Genomic DNA, 20,738 nt, shown 5'->3' with positions numbered 1-20,738 from the left:
ACCCCTTAGCTACCAGACTAAGATGAGGTCCCCCCACCCCTCTGCTACCAGACTAAGCTGAGGTCCCCCCACCCCTCTACCACCAGACTAAGATGAGGTCCCCCCACCCCTTAGCTACCAGACTAAGATGAGGTCCCCCCACCCCTCTGCTACCAGACTAAGCTGAGGTCCCCCCACCCCCCTGCTACCAGACTAAGATGGTCCCCCACCCCTCTGCTACCAGACTAAGCTGAGGTCCCCCCACCCCTCTGCTACCAGACTAAGATGAGGTCCCCCCACCCCTCTACCACCAGACTAAGATGAGGTCCCCCCACCCCTTAGCTACCAGACTAAGATGAGGTCCCCCCACCCCTCTGCTACCAGACTAAGCTGAGGTCCCCCCACCCCCCTGCTACCAGACTAAGATGGTCCCCCACCCCTCTGCTACCAGACTAAGATGAGGTCCCCACCCCCTGCTACCAGACTAAGATGAGGTCCCCCACCCCTCTACCACCAGACTAAGATGAGGTCCCCCACCCCCCTGCTACCAGACTAAGATGAGGTCCCCCCACCCCTGTGCTACCAGACTAAGCTGAGGTCTCCCACCCCTCTACCACCAGACTAAGCTGAGGTCCCCCACCCCTCTGCTACCAGACTAAGATGAGCCCCCACCCCTCTGCTACCAGACTAAGATGAGGCCCCCCACCCCTCTGCTACCAGACTAAGATGAGGTCCCCCACCCCTTAGCTACCAGACTAAGATGAGGTCCCCTGCCCCACTGCTACCAGACTAAGCTGAGGTCCCCCCAACCCATCTGCTCTCAGAAAAGCTGAGGTCCCCTTTCCTCTCTGTTCTCAGGCAAAGTAACCCAGCTATGGTGTCTTCCCCCTTTGCTCCTGGACAAAGCTGAGCTCTTCCCTCTGCTCCCAATGAAATGTTCTTAATTAAATTCAGGCTGCAGATATACAGTAGACAATAAAATGCTCACTTTATTAAACTGACTGATGCAATCTAGTACATCTCTCACACAAAAGTAAACATACTAACAAACAAAAGTAGAGCCAATGTCAAAATAAAACATTTGGCATCAGCTCTGCCATTGATATCCAAAATATCATTTTCCTTAGTCACATTGCACTGACAGCTTCATCAATGTCGTCTATCAGCTCCTTCAGCTTACCCCATTGGTCCACAGGAAGAGAAATACCTAAGAAACCATTGCTATGCATCAGTGAGGGCACAGTTTTTTATAGGGGTACAAGAAAAGAGAGGAAGGATGAATGGGTTGAAGAGTGTGTGTGTGTGGGGGGGGGGGGGGGGGGGTGTTGATTCAATAGCAAGGGTGTGGAGATCAGGGATGTTGGGGAGCAAGCAAAAAGTGCATGTTTGGTTAATTTACTTTCTCGCAGAAAAAAAATATAATGCGAAAAGAGAAAAAAGGAAAGCATAAGAAAAGAGACAGGAGTAAAAAAAAGCTCAAAAGTGAAAAAAGGACACAGATAATGAAATGGGAGGGTTTCACAAGCCAAACATGTCCAAGGAAGCATACTACACAAGACGGTATCCACAATAAACTTACCTTTTTTTCCGGGCTTCATATCCCCGCTATTTTTGTCTTCGTAAAACTCTCTGATGTCGACATACACTTTACCCCTGAAGTCCCGTACTGTAACTTGCCTTTTGTTAGCCAGCTAAACAAGAAAGAAAACAATTGTCAAGAACCTTGAGAAAAATTATTGAGTACAAGAAAACAAAAGCTCTCAATAAAAACATCACATATGCTTGTCAAGAAGCATAGGGATAGCAAACTATGTATGGCAAACTTATATTTTGGACCCTTAGGGATTGTATTTAGACCCTAAGCGATGGCAGTTAAAACAGACAAATTATCCCTTTAAGACATCTACTGTACCAAGCATGCCTTTGTTGTAATTAGTTTTAAGGGTGCTGTCATTCATTCTCAAAGTCTGCTTGTTAGTTTGACTATCCATGGAGTCAAGTTCTCAATAAAAATAAATAAGTTATTGAAGGTATTGTGCCTAATACTTTTTTATGATTTGGTCAACCCTAAGGTATAGCACTTGTGGAAAAAATATTAACCCATTGACTCCTGGCTATTTTTGAGCTGAATTTACAAAAAACAGACTGAAAACAGATACCTCCCCCCTATTCTGAGTTTTATACAGCCCGTCAAAGTCAAACACAGCTGCACCTAGTAAGCGGTATCCAAGCTTTCCAACAGTGCTTTGCGGTCCCCACTTTTAATCCCTTGTTGTTGTGCTTAAGCGAGCACAAGTTGATGGTTGCTTGTATTTTTCATCAAAAATACAGCTATGAGCATATTAGGAGAGTGTCTCAGGACATCATGAAGTCTATTGGGGTATAAATGAGTGCTTTGCCAATGGATATTTGCAAGCAAAGGTGGATTCATGATGATTTTTTCTTGTTTGGCTTTGCCTGGATGAGAAAATAATTTTCTAATGAATCACCACAGCTCTCCTAAATGCTGTCTTTTCTAAAACCAAATTGATTCCAAAATTGTTTACACTGCTATTCGTATGACCTGGAATTGATTTGTTTGTGGGGGGAGAAAAAAACCTATAAAAAACCATCTGACTTTTGGGAGAGGAGTGTTGACTGGCCCTCCCCTAGTGAATTTTTCCCTGGATCCCCCAGAATGCTGTGCAATCCGTAAAGGCATCTAAGTGGTTTTACAAGCTTTCAAGGAGTGGACATTGTGTTTTGAGGACATGGAAATGAACCTGGAGTATCAGAATAAAGGTATCTACTTGTGTCTTGAGCTGTGTTTGCTGATCTCTCTCCCTTGTGTGGTATTTTGAGCCTTTTATTGAGAGGGGTGATTCTGCTTTTCTTTCCTTGTTCGATTTGAAATTTGTCAAAGAACCTGTGCTATTATTTGGCTTAAAGTCCATATAACCTTTCAGAGTTGATAGACTTTGTTAATTCTTTATATTTTCATCTTCCAAATGGTATTTGGTTCGTATGGACCCTATAAAACATGCGTTCGCGCGAATAACTCAAATATGTAATATTGAGGTATTTTGGTCAACCTTCCGAAAAAAGGCTGTGAACTAAAAGGCCTGGGTCCAGTCATTTGTGACGTAGATCGAGATGTCAACCAAATTACATGAGAAAACATATGCGCGCGCTAAACCGGTTTCAGCCTTCATGTCTTCTTAGTTATTGCTAAAGAATGTTGTGTGGTTACAACTTTTACCATCATCTCTTATCTCAATCTTGTAATCAAGTGATTATTTAACTTCAGGAAACAAATCTGCAAAATTAAGCATTTGCAATCAAGAATGGCGAGGTTCACACAAGCGCGCGCTGTTTTTAAAACCTACAACAAAACGTTTTTTTTTTTTTTTCAATCAAATTCAATTCCCTTTTCAGAATTTGAAAGTTTATCTATGCATTGTTTTGGCTAGATTGATATAATTGAAAGGTTTTAAGAACTTTAAGAGTAGTTGCCAACACCTTGGTTGGATGCATATCTGAATTTTTTGGGTTGTGGGTACTTCTCAAAGCCGGTACAGGCCGGTTTAGGGGTCAATGTGTTAATGTTTGCAACTTTGCATCAAGGAAGACACTTACATTGAGATCTATTCTTGGTAACACAACTCTTAGCCCTAGACCATACTCACAGGAAAGACATAGCTGCCATCGTCTTGTTTGGTGCCAGATGAAGAAGAAGCCTCAGGTTTTTCCTTTTTTTGCTTCTTTTTTGACTAAAATTTAAAAAAAAAGCTATATTAGTTAATCCCAGCTCAACTTAAATGGCAGCAACTTAAGTGGCTTTCTTGACTGTTAAGGAACATGGGCGGATCCAAGGCAAAAAGGAGATAAACATAGTGAAAAGAATGGCCAGAAAGAAAGTAAAAATATATTTTATGAAATCTTCACAACCAGTACTGTGATTTTTGCGAGGTATGGCTTACGTTTCAGGCACGTAAGCAGGATTTTTATTTGAGGGGTGCGAAATCCGAAAAAAATTCGACCTAATTTCCCCAAGGGTGGGGGGGGGAGGGTAGGGGTGAGTTTTGTGAAACAAACAAAACGGATTTCGCTACATATTAGAGTAATCTAGCTTATGCTTTATAGTTGTCTCTACAAATAGCATGTCTATTGAGAAGCGAAAGTGGACTTTTGGCCGTTGTGTGTGTGTGTGTGGGGGGGGGGGAGGTGCCCCCTTTAGCGCCCCTCCCTGGACACAGGCCTGCATTTATAGTAGCCTTTGTAATGGCACCCTCCCCTCCCGACCGATGTCAGTCTCAGTTGAATTTCGAGCAAATGTGGGCAGAAAAGCTACAACTAGCTTTAATACGAATAATCTCTATATAGAAATACACAAATATATATTTTTAAACTTAGGTTAGCAAAGGATTGTACGAAAACTTGGTAAGAGCAAAAAAAGTTTTAGCGGCACACGTGAAAACAGAGAGCCTCGAAGTCTTTGAGTGAGATTTCTATCATTTACTGAGTACATAACGCAAACTCTCACCTTGACTTCTTCCTGTTCCGAGCCGCTATCCTCCTCGCTTCCACTACTCTCCACTAATACTTTAGATTTCGGTCGTTTCGACATGTTCTCTATTCAGTAGACGCACTTTGTTGTATTCTCCAACTTTCGCTATAACTCCAGCGCTCTTGTAACCAGGCCTTTGAATATAAACGCGCATGATTTGGTGCTGGTACTAGCGCCACACCCGGCTTTGGGCTCAATCATAGTTCTATAGCACAGTTGTACACTCCTAGTGATGGGCTCACTCATAGTACCTATATCACAGTTGTACTTTCCTAGTGATGGGCTCCCTCATAGTACCTATATCACAGTTGTACTTTCCTAGTTATGGGCTCACTCATAGTACCTATATCACAGTTGTACTTTCCTAGTGATGGGCTCACTCAAAGTACCTATATCACAGTTGTGCGCTTTTAGTGGTGTGCTCACTCATAGTACCTATATCACAGTTGTACACTCCTAGTGATGGGCTCCCTCATAGTACCTATATCACAGTTGTACTTTCCTAGTGATGGGCTCCCTCATAGTACCTATATCACAGTTGTACTTTCCTAGTTATGGGCTCACTCATAGTACCTATATCACAGTTGTACTTTCCTAGTGATGGGCTCACTCAAAGTACCTATATCACAGTTGTGCGCTTTTAGTGGTGTGCTCACTCATAGTACCTATATCACAGTTGTACACTCCTAGTGATGGGCTCCCTCATAGTACCTATATCACAGTTGTACTTTCCTAGTGATGGGCTCCCTCATAGTACCTATATCACAGTTGTACTTTCCTAGTTATGGGCTCACTCATAGTACCTATATCACAGTTGTACTTTCCTAGTGATGGGCTCACTCATAGTACCTATATCACAGTTGTACTTTCCTAGTGATGGGCTCACTCATAGTACCTATATCACAGTTGTGCGCTTTTAGTGGTGTGCTCACTCATAGTACCTATATCACAGTTGTACTTTCCTAGTGATGGGCTCACTCATAGTACCTATATCACAGTTGTGCGCTTTTAGTGGTGTGCTCACTCATAGTACCTATATCACAGTTGTACTTTCCTAGTGATGGGCTCACTCATAGTACCTATATCACAGTTGTGCGCTTTTAGTGGTGTGCTCACTCATAGTACCTATATCACAGTTGTACTTTCCTAGTGATGGGCTCACTCATAGTACCTATATCACAGTTGTGCGCTTTTAGTGGTGTGCTCACTCATAGTACCTGTATCACAGTTGTATGCTCCTAGTGATGAGCTAACTCATAGTACCTATATCACAGTTGTACGCTCCTAGTGGTGTGCTCACTCATAGTACCTATATCACAGTTGTACTTTCCTAGTGATGGGCTCACTCATAGTACCTATATCACAGTTGTGCGCTTTTAGTGGTGTGCTCACTCATAGTACCTATATCACAGTTGTACTTTCCTAGTTATGGGCTCACTCATAGTACCTATATCACAGTTGTACTTTCCTAGTTATGGGCTCACTCATAGTACCTATATCACAGTTGTACTTTCCTAGTGATGGGCTCACTCATAGTACCTATATCACAGTTGTACTTTCCTAGTGATGGGCTCACTCATAGTACCTATATCACAGTTGTGCGCTTTTAGTGGTGTGCTCACTCATAGTACCTATATCACAGTTGTACTTTCCTAGTGATGGGCTCACTCATAGTACCTATATCACAGTTGTGCGCTTTTAGTGGTGTGCTCACTCATAGTACCTATATCACAGTTGTACTTTCCTAGTGATGGGCTCACTCATAGTACCTATATCACAGTTGTGCGCTTTTAGTGGTGTGCTCACTCATAGTACCTATATCACAGTTGTACTTTCCTAGTGATGGGCTCACTCATAGTACCTATATCACAGTTGTGCACTTTTAGTGGTGTGCTCACTCATAGTACCTGTATCACAGTTGTATGCTCCTAGTGATGAGCTAACTCATAGTACCTATATCACAGTTGTACGCTCCTAGTGGTGTGCTCACTCATAGTACCTATATCACAGTTGTACTTTCCTAGTGATGGGCTCACTCATAGTACCTATATCACAGTTGTGCGCTTTTAGTGGTGTGCTCACTCATAGTACCTATATCACAGTTGTACTTTCCTAGTGATGGGCTCACTCATAGTACCTATATCACAGTTGTGCGCTTTTAGTGGTGTGCTCACTCATAGTACCTGTATCACAGTTGTATGCTCCTAGTGATGAGCTAACTCATAGTACCTATATCACAGTTGTACGCTCCTAGTGGTGTGCTCACTCATAGTACCTATATCACAGTTGTACTTTCCTAGTGATGGGCTCACTCATAGTACCTATATCACAGTTGTACGCTCCTAGTGGTGTGCTCACTCATAGTACCTATATCACAGTTGTACTTTCCTAGTGATGGGCTCACTCATAGTACCTATATCACAGTTGTACGCTCCTAGTGGTGTGCTCACTCATAGTACCTATATCACAGTTGTACTTTCCTAGTGATGGGCTCACTCATAGTACCTGTATCACAGTTGTGCGCTTTTAGTGGTGTGCTCACTCATAGTACCTATATCACAGTTGTACGCTCCTAGTGGTGTGCTCACTCATAGTACCTATATCACAGTTGTACTTTCCTAGTGATGGGCTCACTCATAGTACCTATATCACAGTTGTACGCTCCTAGTGGTGTGCTCACTCATAGTACCTATATCACAGTTGTACTTTCCTAGTGATGGGCTCACTCATAGTACCTATATCACAGTTGTACGCTCCTAGTGGTGTGCTCACTCATAGTACCTATATCACAGTTGTACTTTCCTAGTGATGGGCTCACTCATAGTACCTGTATCACAGTTGTACGCTCCTAGTGGTGTGCTCACTCATAGTACCTATATCACAGTTGTACTTTCCTAGTGATGGGCTCACTCATAGTACCTATATCACAGTTGTACGCTCCTAGTGATGGGCTCACTCATAGTACCTATATCACAGTTGTACGCTCCTAGTGATGGGCACCTGGAATCACTTAATTTTGAGATCAAGGATTATTTCTCAGCCTTGAAATCGGGATCACTTAAAACAAAATATTCATACTCATTTAATATTACTCTTTTATTGATTTGTTAGGCATTAACTATGGTCACATACTCAACATTACAGCAATACCAAAAAAGGAAGGCCACACGCAAGGGTTTTTTTCATTCCCTTGAAGATTCAATGAGAGTCCGACTCTTCCTAACGGCCGTGTTACACTTGCGACCTTTGATGCAATTTTTTTGTCCCATCTATCGCGGCAAGTTTTCTCGCAATGCGATCAGCGATATCGTACAGATTTCAAAATAATATACACCAAAAACTTGAATTCGACTCTACCAAATTTTCGTCTTTAATAAGACTTCTTCAGTCTGCCCTAAGAATTCTTATTAAAGACGAAAATATGGCAGATTCGAATTCCAGTTTTTGGGGTATTGTATTCATTCTTCTGGTTTACGAACACGACTATTTGGGCTTTTTGTATTTATTTGTACAGATTTCAAACATGTTCGTAACCGGTGCGATATCGCTGCCACACAAAATCGTGGATGCTGCATCACGTTTGCATTGGCGATTGGGAGTTGTAGAGTGAGAGAGAGAGAAAATGTAATCCTGCCTAAACTGTCGCTCGTTGAGATCGAGACCTTTAAACACTAGCAAATTTTGGCGCGCGATTTTTATGCCAGTCCTTGTCGAAAACAAGGATAATTTGAGTTACTTATAAATCAAAAAGCATTGTGTAAAGATTGCATCGATTTGCATAAATGTTTCGAACATGCCCGAATTATTTGCGATAAATCTATAACTCTTCGCAGTGAAATCACCGTGAATTTGCAGACTTCCTACATGCGTTGTTTTGTTGCGTTAAAATCGATTGAAAATCGCAGCTTTGTCGCGCGACAAAATTGCTAGTGCAATGGTCACCTGCGCGCTACCCTTGTGTCCTTTCGCGAAAAAGAAAAGCTCAATTTCACTGAACATGAGATTAGGTTATTGGATTTGGTAACACCGCCATAACAGGCCACGTAAGATTGGGGAGGGGGAAACAATACAGAAACAGAAAAGTATTGGGGGGCACAGCCATGCCCCTTCTGTTCATTTCCTTATAATCTTTAATGATAATGAGGGCGGGGGGCATATGCCCCCAGTGCAACACCCTCTGCTACAGCCCTGTGTCATAATTATTTGATTCATGTTCAGAATGAATGATAGTCATTGAGTGTTGATAACAGTGCAAAGTAAACGGTCATTACAGTAGTGACTCATCTCCGTTTGATAAGGAAATGTACAAAGGGTTTGGTGAGGTAAGGCAGTGCATGATGGGTAGTGGGTGAAGCAGTGCATGACGGGTATTGGAGGCAAGGCAATGCAAGATGGTTAGGGGAGGTGAGACAATGCATGATGGTTATGGGGGGCAAGGCAATGCATGGTGGGTTATAGGAGGCAAGGCAGTGCATGATGGGTTATGGGAGGCAAGGCAATGCATGGTGGTTAGGGGGGTAAGGCAATGCATGATGGGTAGGGGAGGTAAGGCAAGGCCTGATGGGAAGAAGATCTAGGGCAATGCATGATGGGGGCTTAACTCAGGGGGACCCCCTTATCTATCTTGTGCTTATCTACAAACTCATATACATTTCTTCTGCCCTCATCAGTGACAAACCATCACGAAAGTGAATGGCAGCAATCATTGCCTGGGGATAAAAAATAACATTTCATTTAAAAAGAACAGGTCTTGTTTACAACTGTGTGCAATCCAAGATAGGTAACAAAAAAGGAAGATGAATAAGTGTTGTGCTTATTGTAATATTAAAGTGCAGTGTTGTGCTTATGGTAATTTTTCGCTGTTGTAAAAAACTGTGACAAACTGTTAACCTATATAAAGCATTGTTTACCGAGGCTTTAACTGGCTCACAGCACTCACTCATTCATCCACACATCTTTAAAGTTACCTCGGGAAGCATTACATCAGATACATAAGAGGTCTCAGCAAAGCGGTTATCATCAAGCTCCTGGTAAAACTCTCTCAGCATTTCCATGATGTCATGTTGCTAAAAAAATAGTGTCAAAAAGTCAACTGAGAAAACAACAGTGAGTTGTCAGAATCAACTCAGCAAAGCGATTATCATCAAGCTCCTGGTTAAACTCTCTCAGCATTTCCATGATGTCATGTTGCTAAAAAAATATATCAAAAAGTAAACCCAGAATCAACTCAGAAGCTTAGCCATGTGCAGATGGAAAGCCGAAGTTCCGAAGTATATAAGAACTTAGAAGTTGCATACATTTAAAGGAAAACAAAGATACACACCGTTTTCACACAGCTACTGCTCATGCCATTCTTACCACATCGTCATCTGTGACAGGGCCAAATCCAGACCGCCTTTTTAGCTTGTCCCGCTGTTTTTGGCTCCCATTTCGGAATATGTCATGACGCTCACTGTATTTCTTTCCTTCAAATATCTGTCTTAAAATTGGCTGGAAATGCGGTAAATTTTGTTTTAATTAATCTAATATTTTATGTAAATTAAATACATTATTGATGTACCTTGGATTGACGAATGTATGGCAGAATGTCCAGCGAGTACTGGCATACCTGCCTAGAAAAAAAACACAACAAACATGGCTTCTTAAAATAAACTGATAACATGTTAAAATTCTATGTATTGCTTTGATGGTTCTCACACCATGTCCAGTAAAACCAGGTAGTACAGAGAAATAATGAGCATTTTTTCTTATGGTCTATGAGTTTCTGCTTCCCATTAACCACACGCAATAATCATAGTCCTGAAAACTTCTAAACCTTTTTGTTCAACAGCTTAAAAAACTTTTAAGCTGGAATTACTGTAGAAACCAGATTTTATGTGCTTCTTTACAAAGGACTTAGCGAAATATTTCCTACTTGCGCTGCCTTGACGATTTTCTGGGGGTAGTATCGCCTTCTTCATCATTTTTCATCGTTTCTGCGCTAAAGTGTGACATGTCAGGAATAAGTGTATTTGAAACATCCTGGAAGTCAACAAGCTGATAATCTACAAAATAAAATGAGATACACCCACACTCAGTACAACAGTAGGGAAACCCATAGAGTAGGAACATATAACATGTATAATACATAACATGTATTAGAGCTAGCATGTACAGCATAATTATAAGACATAAAATATTTCAGAATTATGTTTCAAAGGTGGTTCATGTATAAATTCTTGTCAGAACTCTAAAATACCTTCCTCTTCAGATTCAACACTAATACCAAGCGCTGAAAAAAAAAACAGTTAACAATTAATCATAAACTGAGTAACACTTTAGTGACTCCCATAACAAGGTTTGGTTATAAAGTGAAACAAAATCTTTTCTGCATGCAAGTACTGTACATTGATTATATAAAAAAGAATGTACTGTATCAAGTACATTGCAGGATGCTTACAGTATGTAACCTAGAGTATAATTCTGAAAAAAATACTGTAAGTTTTAACACTACTAGCAATAAAATCCAACATGCCAATATCAAATACAAAGACACAAAAAATCATCTTTTTCCTTACCCTTTTTTCTGACAATATCCTCTGCATCTATGAGGGCCTTTTTAAACTTTTCTCTGCAAAATTTCTCCCCTTCTTCCTATGTCAATATAAATATAACATTTTAGAACTCTTACTGAAAAAGTGTAAAAAAAAATTGTTCACATTACAAACACACAAAAATATCGGCTTACTATAAACTGTTCTCTCTTGTCTGTACTGAATGGTTCTAGCTGTCTTACAGCAATACTGCAAGAAATCAAGGAAAATCACCATATATTCTATTTTATGTGAAAACTGAGTAAAATCTCCATAAATAAAAACAATAGTAAATCAATATACTGTAACTTGGATGGAATATTTAGCATTTAACTATCAGGATAAAAAGGGATATATTCTTGCATTTTTCAATGTTTTCTGTACACACTGTAACAAATGTAAATAATATACAGTATATGTGTACAACATTTTCACCAATTGCTGTCATCAACACTTACTAAGTCTGAGAAGAATAACCAATAAACTTCACATATCTTTTGCAGTTACTTTTCTTCCCTTGAACACGCTTGATCTATAAAAATAAAGGACTCAATTTAGAGGCAGGGCTCAAAGTTTGCCATTTTTACAAAGCACGTGTATGACTAGTTTCAAGATTTTAGTTGCACTGTTTGAAATTTAGTATGTACTTGGCATGTATTTACTAATTATAATCCTTCGGAAAAGGAACATGCACGCTGGGACCCCTCCCTAGATTTATGTGTCGAAGGTGAACCCAGAAATTCAAAAAGCAAGGGCAGAAGCAAGGATTCCAAGAAACTTTTTTGTGGATTTCCTAATACTGTATTTTTTGGCAAAATTCTGAGAATAAGTAACTGTACCCTTGGCACATCCCTGGATCTGCGTATGGCGTACAGCAAACATCTTACAGTACTCTACCTGCGCTGGCCAGAAGGGTTCTCTGCCAAGCTTCGCCCACACCACATCATTCAGCTCAAGGCTCACTTTACTTGGGCTTGAGAGAGGTCCTTCCATGAGATCATCATCTGAACTCTCCTCACTCTTACAAGATCCTGTCTCACATGGCTTAGCTTGATCTATGGGCTTTGAACCAGCAGCAATGTTTTTATCTTCATTGAATCTAACTACAACAACACAAGAGTCAAGGTTTTTTCTGTGAGATTCTCCGTCCTGTGTCACTTTTTGTTGCTTAGATTTTTTGTTACTGATTGCACTTGATTTTGATCCCTGATTTTGACCCTTTTGATCTTTGGCATGGGTAATAACAGTCTGAGTTAACTTTCTCCTATCAGCCTGTTCGGGTATATCTCTTGCGTCATCTTGTTTGGGTAACACTCTCACGTCACTATATTCGCAAGTGCTTTGCCCAGCACTACCACGAGTGACACCTTCCTTTTTACAAAGGTCAGATTGAAAACCAAGTTTCCTTTGCGATCCCTTACGCTCAGGCTTTTTATGCTTCTTACGACCAGACTGTTTTTTATTACTTTCAGGTGACTCTGTCATCTCATTACCAGCCACTGATTCTAGCGATACCATTTGGGTACTCTTTCCCCCTTCTTCTTGATCATTGCTACACTTTCGTTTTTTGGTTAAAGGGAATTCAAAAGCTTCTCCATTGCTTGGAGAACCAGCGTGTTTTACAGGACTATCCATGGCTTGCTTCTCCACCACATCACTAGATCTTTTGTTAATCTTTGTGTAACTTTTCTTTGGCATTTGCAGAATCTTTCTTCCAATAACCCCTTAATCGTTCAGTCTTCCCATTCTTATATCCTTTCCATTCCTACATCCTGAACAATACACTGCTCCTCACATTACAAAACCTTTTATCTCCACTATAAAAGCCTCCAATGAAACATCTCCTGGTCCTAAAAAATATAATAGCATCAGTATAGTTTTGTTTAATCTATTTACATCAGCTCAGCCAGCTCAGTGATAAGTCTACAATGGGATTTTGCATCTCCAGGCCCATATACAGGAGGTTTGGTGTTTCAGAAGACTGGAAGGTCCGCTCTAACAAAGGAAAATTAAGTACCACTGCGAGCTACCTAAATAGAAATGGTCTGCTAATTGGGGAAACGACACCCTCCCCTCCTACACTCAAAATGAGTGGAGAATTTCTACAGGCAATAACTACAAGAATATTCAAATACGTGGATGGGTGCGCTGTGTAAAAGCAGCACCATTGCCTTACTCCTTTATATCTTTCTCGTAGTTAATTGTACAAGATAAAACTCCAGAATTATAAGATAAATGGCAGAAATTTTTAAAAAGCTTTACTGTGGAACTGAGTCCTTAATGCAAACGTAAACTAACTTATGTTTAGCATGTACGGTTCCTAAATATACTCGTGTTCCAAAAAATAGCTGCAGCCGGGGGTCGTCGTTTCACATATATTTCGGCCTGATTGCTGTCCACAGTTTGTGTGTCTTCCATACACAAGGATGGCTGTAATTTACCTTTATAACTGTTCTCTGTCTAGTAAAATGACGAAACAGACCATATGAAATGTCAAAGTCTCCAATCTTGTGTTTTTTTCTCAACAAAACCTCAGAAATCGAACATGGCGCGAAATATATTCGCAGATAACCAATAATGTGTTAGAGCCAGTCCCTCACATCAAATGCAGATTATTAGTCCTAGTCTCTTTTTTCGCGTAAGTCGCGTGGTTACATCAGTGATAAATAAAGTCGATTCAAAATATTTGGTTTGGTGGAATTTTCCAATCCAAAAAGTCTCATTTTCACGCAGCGATGCCTTTTATTTGTATAAGGGAGGCAAGGAAACGAGGAAAGCATCGCTTAGAAGGGATTGGCTTGGACCTGAAGGTCGGCGAATTGAAGGAAAAGACGTCTGAGATTGTTAGTATACCGGCTAACGAACAAAGTAAGTTATTTGACACGTTGAATTTTCAGTGTACTAAGGCATTGTGTTACGGCAGTTTTCCTCTTCGAAGTCACATCTTCGCTATACACGATTTATTTACATGATTAAGTCAAGGCTTTTCGTTCAGCTGCAGTATGCATGACAAATATGATATATCTACATTAATTATAGATAGCTAAAAAATCTTTTTCCGAGCCAAAGAAATTGTTATATCTCTTTATAGTAATCGTGGCGAATAGTTTAAATAAAATAAGCTTTGTATTCATACTTGAATATTTTATTCTCCAGATATCATTTATGGTGGTCAGGTCCTGAGAGATGAGAACTCCCTTGAGATGTGTGGCGTGAAAGAAGGCTGTACTGTCTACATATTGAGAAAACTCACAGAACAAGATCCAATAGGTACAAGTTATGCTCTAGAATTGAACCAACCTCTGAGAAATCCTGTATCCACCACTGTTGTTTGATACTTTATATACTGCACCTACAGCAGCCCTCCAGATCATTTTGAGAACTTTTTATTGTTATATTGTACAGAGCAAGACAAAGAAAATACATCTGTTTCCAATGTAATGCAAGTCCTTGAAGCAGCAATCAAGAGTCCTACCTACAGAAACACAGTAAGCTTTCCCATCCCAACCAACTCCTCCACTCCCCAGAAAACGATTTAGCCCACCCCCACCCCCCACCCCGACACCAGCAAGAATGCAAGAATCTTAGCAAGATTCCTAGAAACACTTTCAGCCTGAACCCACCCAACAATGTTCCTCATTGAGTGATGTTGCAGATTAAGAAAATATCCTTTTCTTGTCATAATGAATGTGCCATAATGAATGTTTCAGTATTTTTGGTTTAGAAAATTATTTAGGAATCCAGACACGTACCATAAATAGAGAATATTACATGGTTTTGTGTGGATTTGAATCTTATCTTCAAGTGTTTATATTGTCTTCATAAGATATAATCTAGTATCAGTATCACAACAAGATAAAACCTACAGTAGTATCACACTATATACAAAATCATATAATAATTTTCATATAATAATTTTCATATAATAATTTTCATATAATAATTGAGTTCTTTGTTGCTATTGTAGATTGAACAAATTCTTGGGGACCCAGTCATGCTAGAGCAGCTGATTTCTGCCACGCCCGGTCTGTCTGATGACCCCGTTGCACTGAGTGAGTCTATCTTACTGTAGTTCTGACAAACCAACTACCATTATTACACAATTCCCTTTTAAGTTATTGATTTTTCTTGTTTTATTTGATCGTCAGCTCTTCTGCAGGACCGTGAGCTCTTACAACAAGTTATAGAAACAGCTGATATTGACAGGTGAGATAAAGCACTTTAAATGGCATTCAAAACACTTGATTGAAAGATAAAATATAATAAAAACAAACAAAGCCTATCAATGACTTGTGCCTTTTTGGTTGTCCCGATTAACTGTTTGACTGCAAAAAGGATTTTTGTAATAATTGATTTATCAAAAAATAGTTTCATCTACAAGAAATTCCTAGTGATCATAAAACTATGAATTTAGCTGTCAATTGTTTTTAAGTACATATGAGTCCCTCTGATAAGACTTAATACTGTATTTTGACCCACCCTTGCCTTCTCTTCTTGGTGTTATCAGATGACACCCCTCTCTTGTAGGACATATTTTGACCCATATTTGCCTTCTCTCATTAGGGTTGTCAAGCGACACCCCTCTCTTGTACGACATATTTTGACCCATATTTGCCTTCTCTCATTAGGGTTGTCAAGCGACACCCCTCTCTTGTACGACATATTTTGACCTATATTTGCCTTCTCTCATTAGGGTTGTCAAGCGACACCCCTCTCTTGTACGACATATTTTGACCTATATTTGCCTTCTCTCATTAGGGTTGTCAAGCGACACCCCTCTCTTGTACGACATATTTTGACCTATATTTGCCTTCTCTCATTAGGGTTGTCAAGCGACACCCCTCTCTTGTACGACATATTTTGACCTATATTTGCCTTCTCTCATTAGGGTTGTCAAGCGACACCCCTCTCTTGTACGACATATTTTGACCTATATTTGCCTTCTCTCATTAGGGTTGTCAAGCGACACCCCTCTCTTGTACGACATATTTTGACCTATATTTGCCTTCTCTCATTAGGGTTGTCAAGCGACACCCCTCTCTTGTACGACATATTTTGACCTATATTTGCCTTCTCTCATTAGGGTTGTCAAGCGACACCCCTCTCTTGTACGACATATTTTGACCTATATTTGCCTTCTTTCATTAGGGTTGTCAAGCGACACCCCTCTCTTGTACGACATATTTTGACCTATATTTGCCTTCTCTCATTAGGGTTGTCAAGCGACACCCCTCTCTTGTACGACATATTTTGACCTATATTTGCCTTCTCTCATTAGGGTTGTCAAGCGACACCCCTCTCTTGTACGACATATTTTGACCTATATTTGCCTTCTCTCATTAGGGTTGTCAAGCGACACCCCTCTCTTGTACGACATATTTTGACCTATATTCGCCTTCTCTCATTAGGGTTGTCAAGCGACACCCCTCTCTTGTACGACATATTTTGACCTATATTTGCCTTCTCTCATTAGGGTTGTCAAGCGACACCCCTCTCTTGTACGACATATTTTGACCCACCTCGGTCTTCTCATCATAGGGTTGTCAGGCAACACCCCAGTCTTGTACAGGCAGCGTCCTACATCGCGGCAGCAGCTGCTAATGATGACACTTCTCCTGGCCGTGGAGTTGTAGCAAATGACATGGATGAGGAAATGCAGGATATGGATCCAGGGGTAAGCTTTCAAGTTCTGTTTTGATTTTATGAAGTGATGATAGTAGCGGTGATGATGATGAGTATGTGTTGGTGGTGACTGTAAAATATAAATGATGTTGATAACATACAGTATTGTATACTTTATAGCTGATAGCCCAGGCAGAGATGGTAGCCGCCCACGAGGAGCGCATACAAGCCTCACAAGCCACCAGAGCGCAGGTTACACCATCCATGCTTGCTCTTGCTCTTGCGAGTGCTGGCTTACCGTCTTCAAATGGTAATGTCATGATTCTAATCACAGACTAAAACTATACAGACTGCCAAGATTGCTCAGATGGGCATAGTTGCATCACTACTGTACAACTGGGTGTAGGGGGCATTCAGGAATTACCAAACCATATATTTTTTGCATAGATATCTACAATATAATTGTGCACCCCCCATTCTTTAGCAATCCCACCCCCCCCCCCCCCTCCACCACCTGAACCTGAAGTCAAGTCTCTCCTTTCCTTTGACATCTACAGTAAGGGCTGTGCACTTTGATTGAAACCTCCTAGCAATGTTACCTACATAGCAAAGTGAATAAGAAGAAAATGGCATGGCCGTAGCAGGGGTTGAGTCCCTGGGTGCTGGTGCCCCCCAAATATTTTAAGGAAATTACCAGTAGGGGCGTGGCTGTGCCCCTAATGTTTTTGTAGTGTGTCTTCCCCCAATTATTTGAGGACTGCTATGGCTATGAATAGAGAGGAGAGACGTGTGGGAGATACTCCAACCAGTAGTTATAACTAGAGAACTAATTATATTCTTTTCTAGACTCGCCTAGTGGAGCAGGCCCTTCAGGAACAAGTCCATCTACAGGCGGGACCTCCTCATCATCCAGCCGTACCAACAGAGTGACAAGGAACCTTTTCTCCCAGGCCATGTCCTCGGCAATGAGTGGCTCTTCGGCAGCAGGAAGCAGCTCTACAGAGCTGACAGAGACACAGCTACAGGTGTGTGTGAAAGACTGTAGGTATCTGTCTTAATAGACAGATGGACAGGCAGACAAGAACAAACAGACAAACAGACAGATGTACTGTTGGCCAATCCACTGATGTCTTTTTAGATAAACAGATGGACAGGCAGACAAGAACAAACAGACAAACAGACAGATGTACTGTTGGCCAATCCACTGATGTCTTTTTAGGTAAAGAGATGGACAGACAGATAGGTGGACAGACAGACAGACAGATAGATGTACTGTAGGCCAATCCACTGATGTCTTTTTAGGTAAACAGATGGACAGACAGATAGGTGGACAGACAGACAGACAGATAGATGTACTGTAGGCCAATCCACTGATGTCTTTCTTGATAGACAGAAAGACAGATGGACAGACAAACAGATGTACGGTTGGCCTATCCACTATTGTTTTCTAGATAGACAGAAAGACAGACTGACATACAGATGTACTGTAGGCCAATCTTCTGATGTCTTCCTTGATGGACAAAAAGACAGATGGACAGACACATGTAGGCAGGTCGACTGATTTCTGTCTTAACAAACTGATGGACAGACAGTCAACTTGACAAAGAGACAGTTGGCCAAAAAGACCAAGAGACAGTACTGTCAATGGTCACAAACAGATGGTCTGAAGTCTAAGAGCCTGAGGCTGCAGAATCCTGAGTAAAAAAAGTACAAATGTCTTTAATATTTCATGAAACAAGTGGTGTCCGACTTATCACTTTTGCCGGCAAGCTTTTTTTACCCAAGATCTACTACTCTCCATGCGTTCGTCCAACTTTTCTCACAACATACATACTAAACTTTTGAGCTACTTCATGACTTGTGCTAACGTGAGCTCTATGTTCCCAGGGACAGCTGCAACAATTGCGTGATATGGGGATCACTGACCAAGAGGCGAGCCTTCGGGCGCTACGGGCCAGCGGTGGAGACGTGCAGTCTGCGCTGGACTTGCTGTTTGGCGGTACCTAGTGCGCATGTCAAATGCAAATCAATAAGAAAGAAAGATGAGTGATGTGGTCGTATTGACTGAAATACTGCTAAGCTGAATGATGTGACGTCTCTGCTACTGTTATTGATGTTATATGAAAATACTGACATTAAAGCTTCATAAATAAAGTTATTTGAAAAGTGTCAATAATTGCGGATAGAGGCATCAAAAAGAGGTATAGAGCCTCCAGAAATCGCAAACACTTTAAAGTACATGACATGGCATTGCACAACGACCAAAAAATATTGTTTAACTGGTGTTGCTCTTTTTTTTTTGTAGTTGAGTGCTCCTACAATAAGGATTTCGAAATACAGTAGAACCCCGCTAACTAGAACCCGGCTTACTCGAATTCCCCGCTCACTAGAACTAAGTTCGATTTCCCTTGAAACTAATTTTGAGTCATTTTTACTCTGCTAACTCAAATTCCCCGCTAACTCGAACTGATTTTTGTTTCCCTTCAGAGTTCGAGTTAGCGGGGTTCTACTGTAATTTGTATAACGAAAATATGTAGAAAACGGAAGCCTTTACGATATGGCCATATATGCCTTTGTGAAGTAAATTATTAAACGTAAACACTTCAAGTTATGTAGAGTGAGGATATTCGGAGCAGAGATGGTTTGAATAATTGGAGGTAATACGGAATGTGCGGAACTATCGGTTCGACTTCTTAGGGAAAACAATTTACTAATAATTATCTAACATTTCCCATACTTTTATTTATTGTTTGTTTTTATCTCTTCCCTCACTCAATCAGTGCTTGCCAATGAAAACGCTCCAAGGATTTTAAATGACGGGAGCCAGAAGGCGATTCAGCTGATGAAAAGCGTTGGCGAGAGAATATAAAAAACTGCAGTAACTCTACACTTTTCCCAGGAAACTGTTAGTCGAATCTGCCAGATTTTCGTCTTTTATAAGACTTCTCAGCACAGACTTATATATATATATCGGCTTTTATGGCTAAAGATAAGAAAATCCTTCACGAATTTTGATGGGAATTTTAGCCCTTATCCAGCGATTTCTGTTTAAATATAGAGCATTTCATATTATTGTTTTTACACGAATAGATACAAAAGCCCAAATAGCCGTGTTCGTGAACCAGAAGAATGAATACAATACGCCAAAAACTGGAATTCAACTCTGCCTTTTTTTTTTTGGCAGTGTCGAATTCCAGTTTTTGGTCTATTGTTTTTACACGGTAATACTAGCAGAGTAAATATCAATTATAAGAGTGTAAACCTTTTAAGACCTTAATTACGGTGACCAAGAGGATTTGGGTCTGATTATCTGTGCAATGCATAATTGAAAAGCAGAGAAAACGTCGGAACAAAAGCTTAGTACAGTTTAGACTGAGCCGCAGTTATATACAAAATCGATATATTTCGACTGCGTGTTTACGATTTTTCGGTTGTTTACCAAAATATTGAGAATTCTTTTATAATGCAATTTACCGCCCCTTCAATACGAACAAACAATGCTCTGGACTTTAGAATTTACCACAACTTTTTTTACAAACTGCGTACGCTCATTGCGCACTGTGCATCTTCCCTTATCTTTTCCTCGTCTTAGTCATGAAAAGCAATTGAAACCAAACTGAAATGATTTATAATCCCTTTTCACTATCTTACTATTATTTGGTAAAATACCTATTTATGTAAGTCAGTTCTAAAAGCCTTCAAATCCCACTTATCCGGTATTTCTGATGGTAGGCCATAAACAGGGAGAGGCGGTCGATAAATTCTTTAATTATTCCTCTTCCTGATTCGTGTCGTGGGTGTTGCTTCAAGATTAGCTTCTAGACAGACAGGTTTCTCCGACAGTTTCGAGAGCGTTATCGTTCAACCCAAACGACAGCTCGGTTGCTACAACTTGTTCTTATTTGTAATAAAGTTGCATTTTGTATCTCTTTAAAAAGTGACTCGTGAAACATTGTCATAGCAAAGAAACTCTTAAAGACCAAAATGGTTTGTATCCCTTTTTGCTAGAAACAAAACGT

At 40.5% G+C, this 20,738-nt stretch overlaps 3 protein-coding genes across 5 annotated transcripts; 1 reads left to right on the top strand and 2 right to left on the bottom strand.

Moving 5' to 3' along the window:
- Positions 1-950: 950 nt before the first annotated feature.
- LOC116601441 (activated RNA polymerase II transcriptional coactivator p15) lies at positions 951-4,665 on the bottom strand. The gene is made up of 4 exons (XM_048728048.1): positions 4,502-4,665; positions 3,645-3,728; positions 1,559-1,670; positions 951-1,186 (listed from the first exon to the last, which is right to left on the bottom strand). Exons 1-4 carry the CDS (start codon positions 4,583-4,585, stop codon positions 1,107-1,109), a joined length of 360 nt encoding a protein of 119 aa, XP_048584005.1. The 5' UTR covers positions 4,586-4,665; the 3' UTR covers positions 951-1,106.
- Positions 4,666-7,602: 2,937 nt separating this feature from the next.
- Positions 7,603-13,669, bottom strand: LOC5517775 (PWWP domain-containing DNA repair factor 3A). Of its 3 annotated transcripts, XM_001637721.3 has the most exons (11): positions 13,539-13,668; positions 11,995-12,947; positions 11,556-11,629; positions 11,253-11,307; positions 11,083-11,158; positions 10,764-10,796; positions 10,440-10,569; positions 10,086-10,137; positions 9,884-10,015; positions 9,493-9,591; positions 7,603-9,234 (listed from the first exon to the last, which is right to left on the bottom strand). In XM_001637721.3, exons 2-11 carry the CDS (start codon positions 12,793-12,795, stop codon positions 9,160-9,162), a joined length of 1,527 nt encoding a protein of 508 aa, XP_001637771.3. In that variant the 5' UTR covers positions 12,796-12,947; positions 13,539-13,668; the 3' UTR covers positions 7,603-9,159. The 3 variants fall into 3 exon arrangements, with proteins under 3 accessions (XP_001637771.3, XP_048583773.1, XP_048583774.1); XM_048727816.1 differs by lacking the exon at positions 10,764-10,796; XM_048727817.1 differs by lacking the exons at positions 7,603-9,234; positions 9,493-9,591 and adding an exon at positions 9,600-9,715 and having other exon boundaries at positions 13,539-13,669.
- A 68-nt stretch (positions 13,670-13,737) lies between these two features.
- LOC5517837 (ubiquitin-like protein 7) lies at positions 13,738-18,873 on the top strand. The gene is made up of 9 exons (XM_001637782.3): positions 13,738-13,965; positions 14,254-14,367; positions 14,503-14,585; positions 15,065-15,149; positions 15,246-15,303; positions 16,636-16,771; positions 16,900-17,029; positions 17,566-17,744; positions 18,607-18,873. The coding sequence occupies exons 1-9, from the start codon at positions 13,833-13,835 to the stop codon at positions 18,724-18,726; spliced, it is 1,038 nt and encodes a 345-aa protein (XP_001637832.2). The 5' UTR covers positions 13,738-13,832; the 3' UTR covers positions 18,727-18,873.
- Positions 18,874-20,738: the final 1,865 nt, after the last annotated feature.

The sequence above is a fragment of the Nematostella vectensis genome, chromosome 5 (genome assembly GCF_932526225.1).
Source record: "Nematostella vectensis chromosome 5, jaNemVect1.1, whole genome shotgun sequence".
Taxonomy (NCBI): Eukaryota; Metazoa; Cnidaria; class Anthozoa; order Actiniaria; family Edwardsiidae; genus Nematostella; species Nematostella vectensis.
This window is presented reverse-complemented; position numbering and strand designations above follow the sequence as displayed.

What these genes read in the sequence shown, in the direction of transcription:
- LOC5517775 (XM_001637721.3), bottom strand. Translation starts at nt 12,795, where the DNA reads ATGCCAAAGAAAAGTTACACAAAGATTAACAAAAGATCTAGTGATGTG. An exon ending in ACAAGAGAGAACAGTTTATA is followed by an intron (nt 11,159 to 11,252) that starts GTAAGCCGATAT and finishes ATATTGACATAG; the next exon opens with GAAGAAGGGGAGAAATTTTG. An exon ending in CATACATTCGTCAATCCAAG is followed by an intron (nt 10,016 to 10,085) that starts GTACATCAATAA and finishes CCGCATTTCCAG; the next exon opens with CCAATTTTAAGACAGATATT.
- LOC5517837 (XM_001637782.3), top strand. Translation starts at nt 13,833, where the DNA reads ATGCCTTTTATTTGTATAAGGGAGGCAAGGAAACGAGGAAAGCATCGC. An exon ending in GAAACAGCTGATATTGACAG is followed by an intron (nt 15,304 to 16,635) that starts GTGAGATAAAGC and finishes TTCTCATCATAG; the next exon opens with GGTTGTCAGGCAACACCCCA. An exon ending in TGGCTTACCGTCTTCAAATG is followed by an intron (nt 17,030 to 17,565) that starts GTAATGTCATGA and finishes ATTCTTTTCTAG; the next exon opens with ACTCGCCTAGTGGAGCAGGC.
- LOC116601441 (XM_048728048.1), bottom strand. Translation starts at nt 4,585, where the DNA reads ATGTCGAAACGACCGAAATCTAAAGTATTAGTGGAGAGTAGTGGAAGC. An exon ending in CGGAACAGGAAGAAGTCAAG is followed by an intron (nt 3,729 to 4,501) that starts GTGAGAGTTTGC and finishes TTTAAATTTTAG; the next exon opens with TCAAAAAAGAAGCAAAAAAA. An exon ending in ATGGCAGCTATGTCTTTCCT is followed by an intron (nt 1,671 to 3,644) that starts GTGAGTATGGTC and finishes TTTCTTGTTTAG; the next exon opens with CTGGCTAACAAAAGGCAAGT.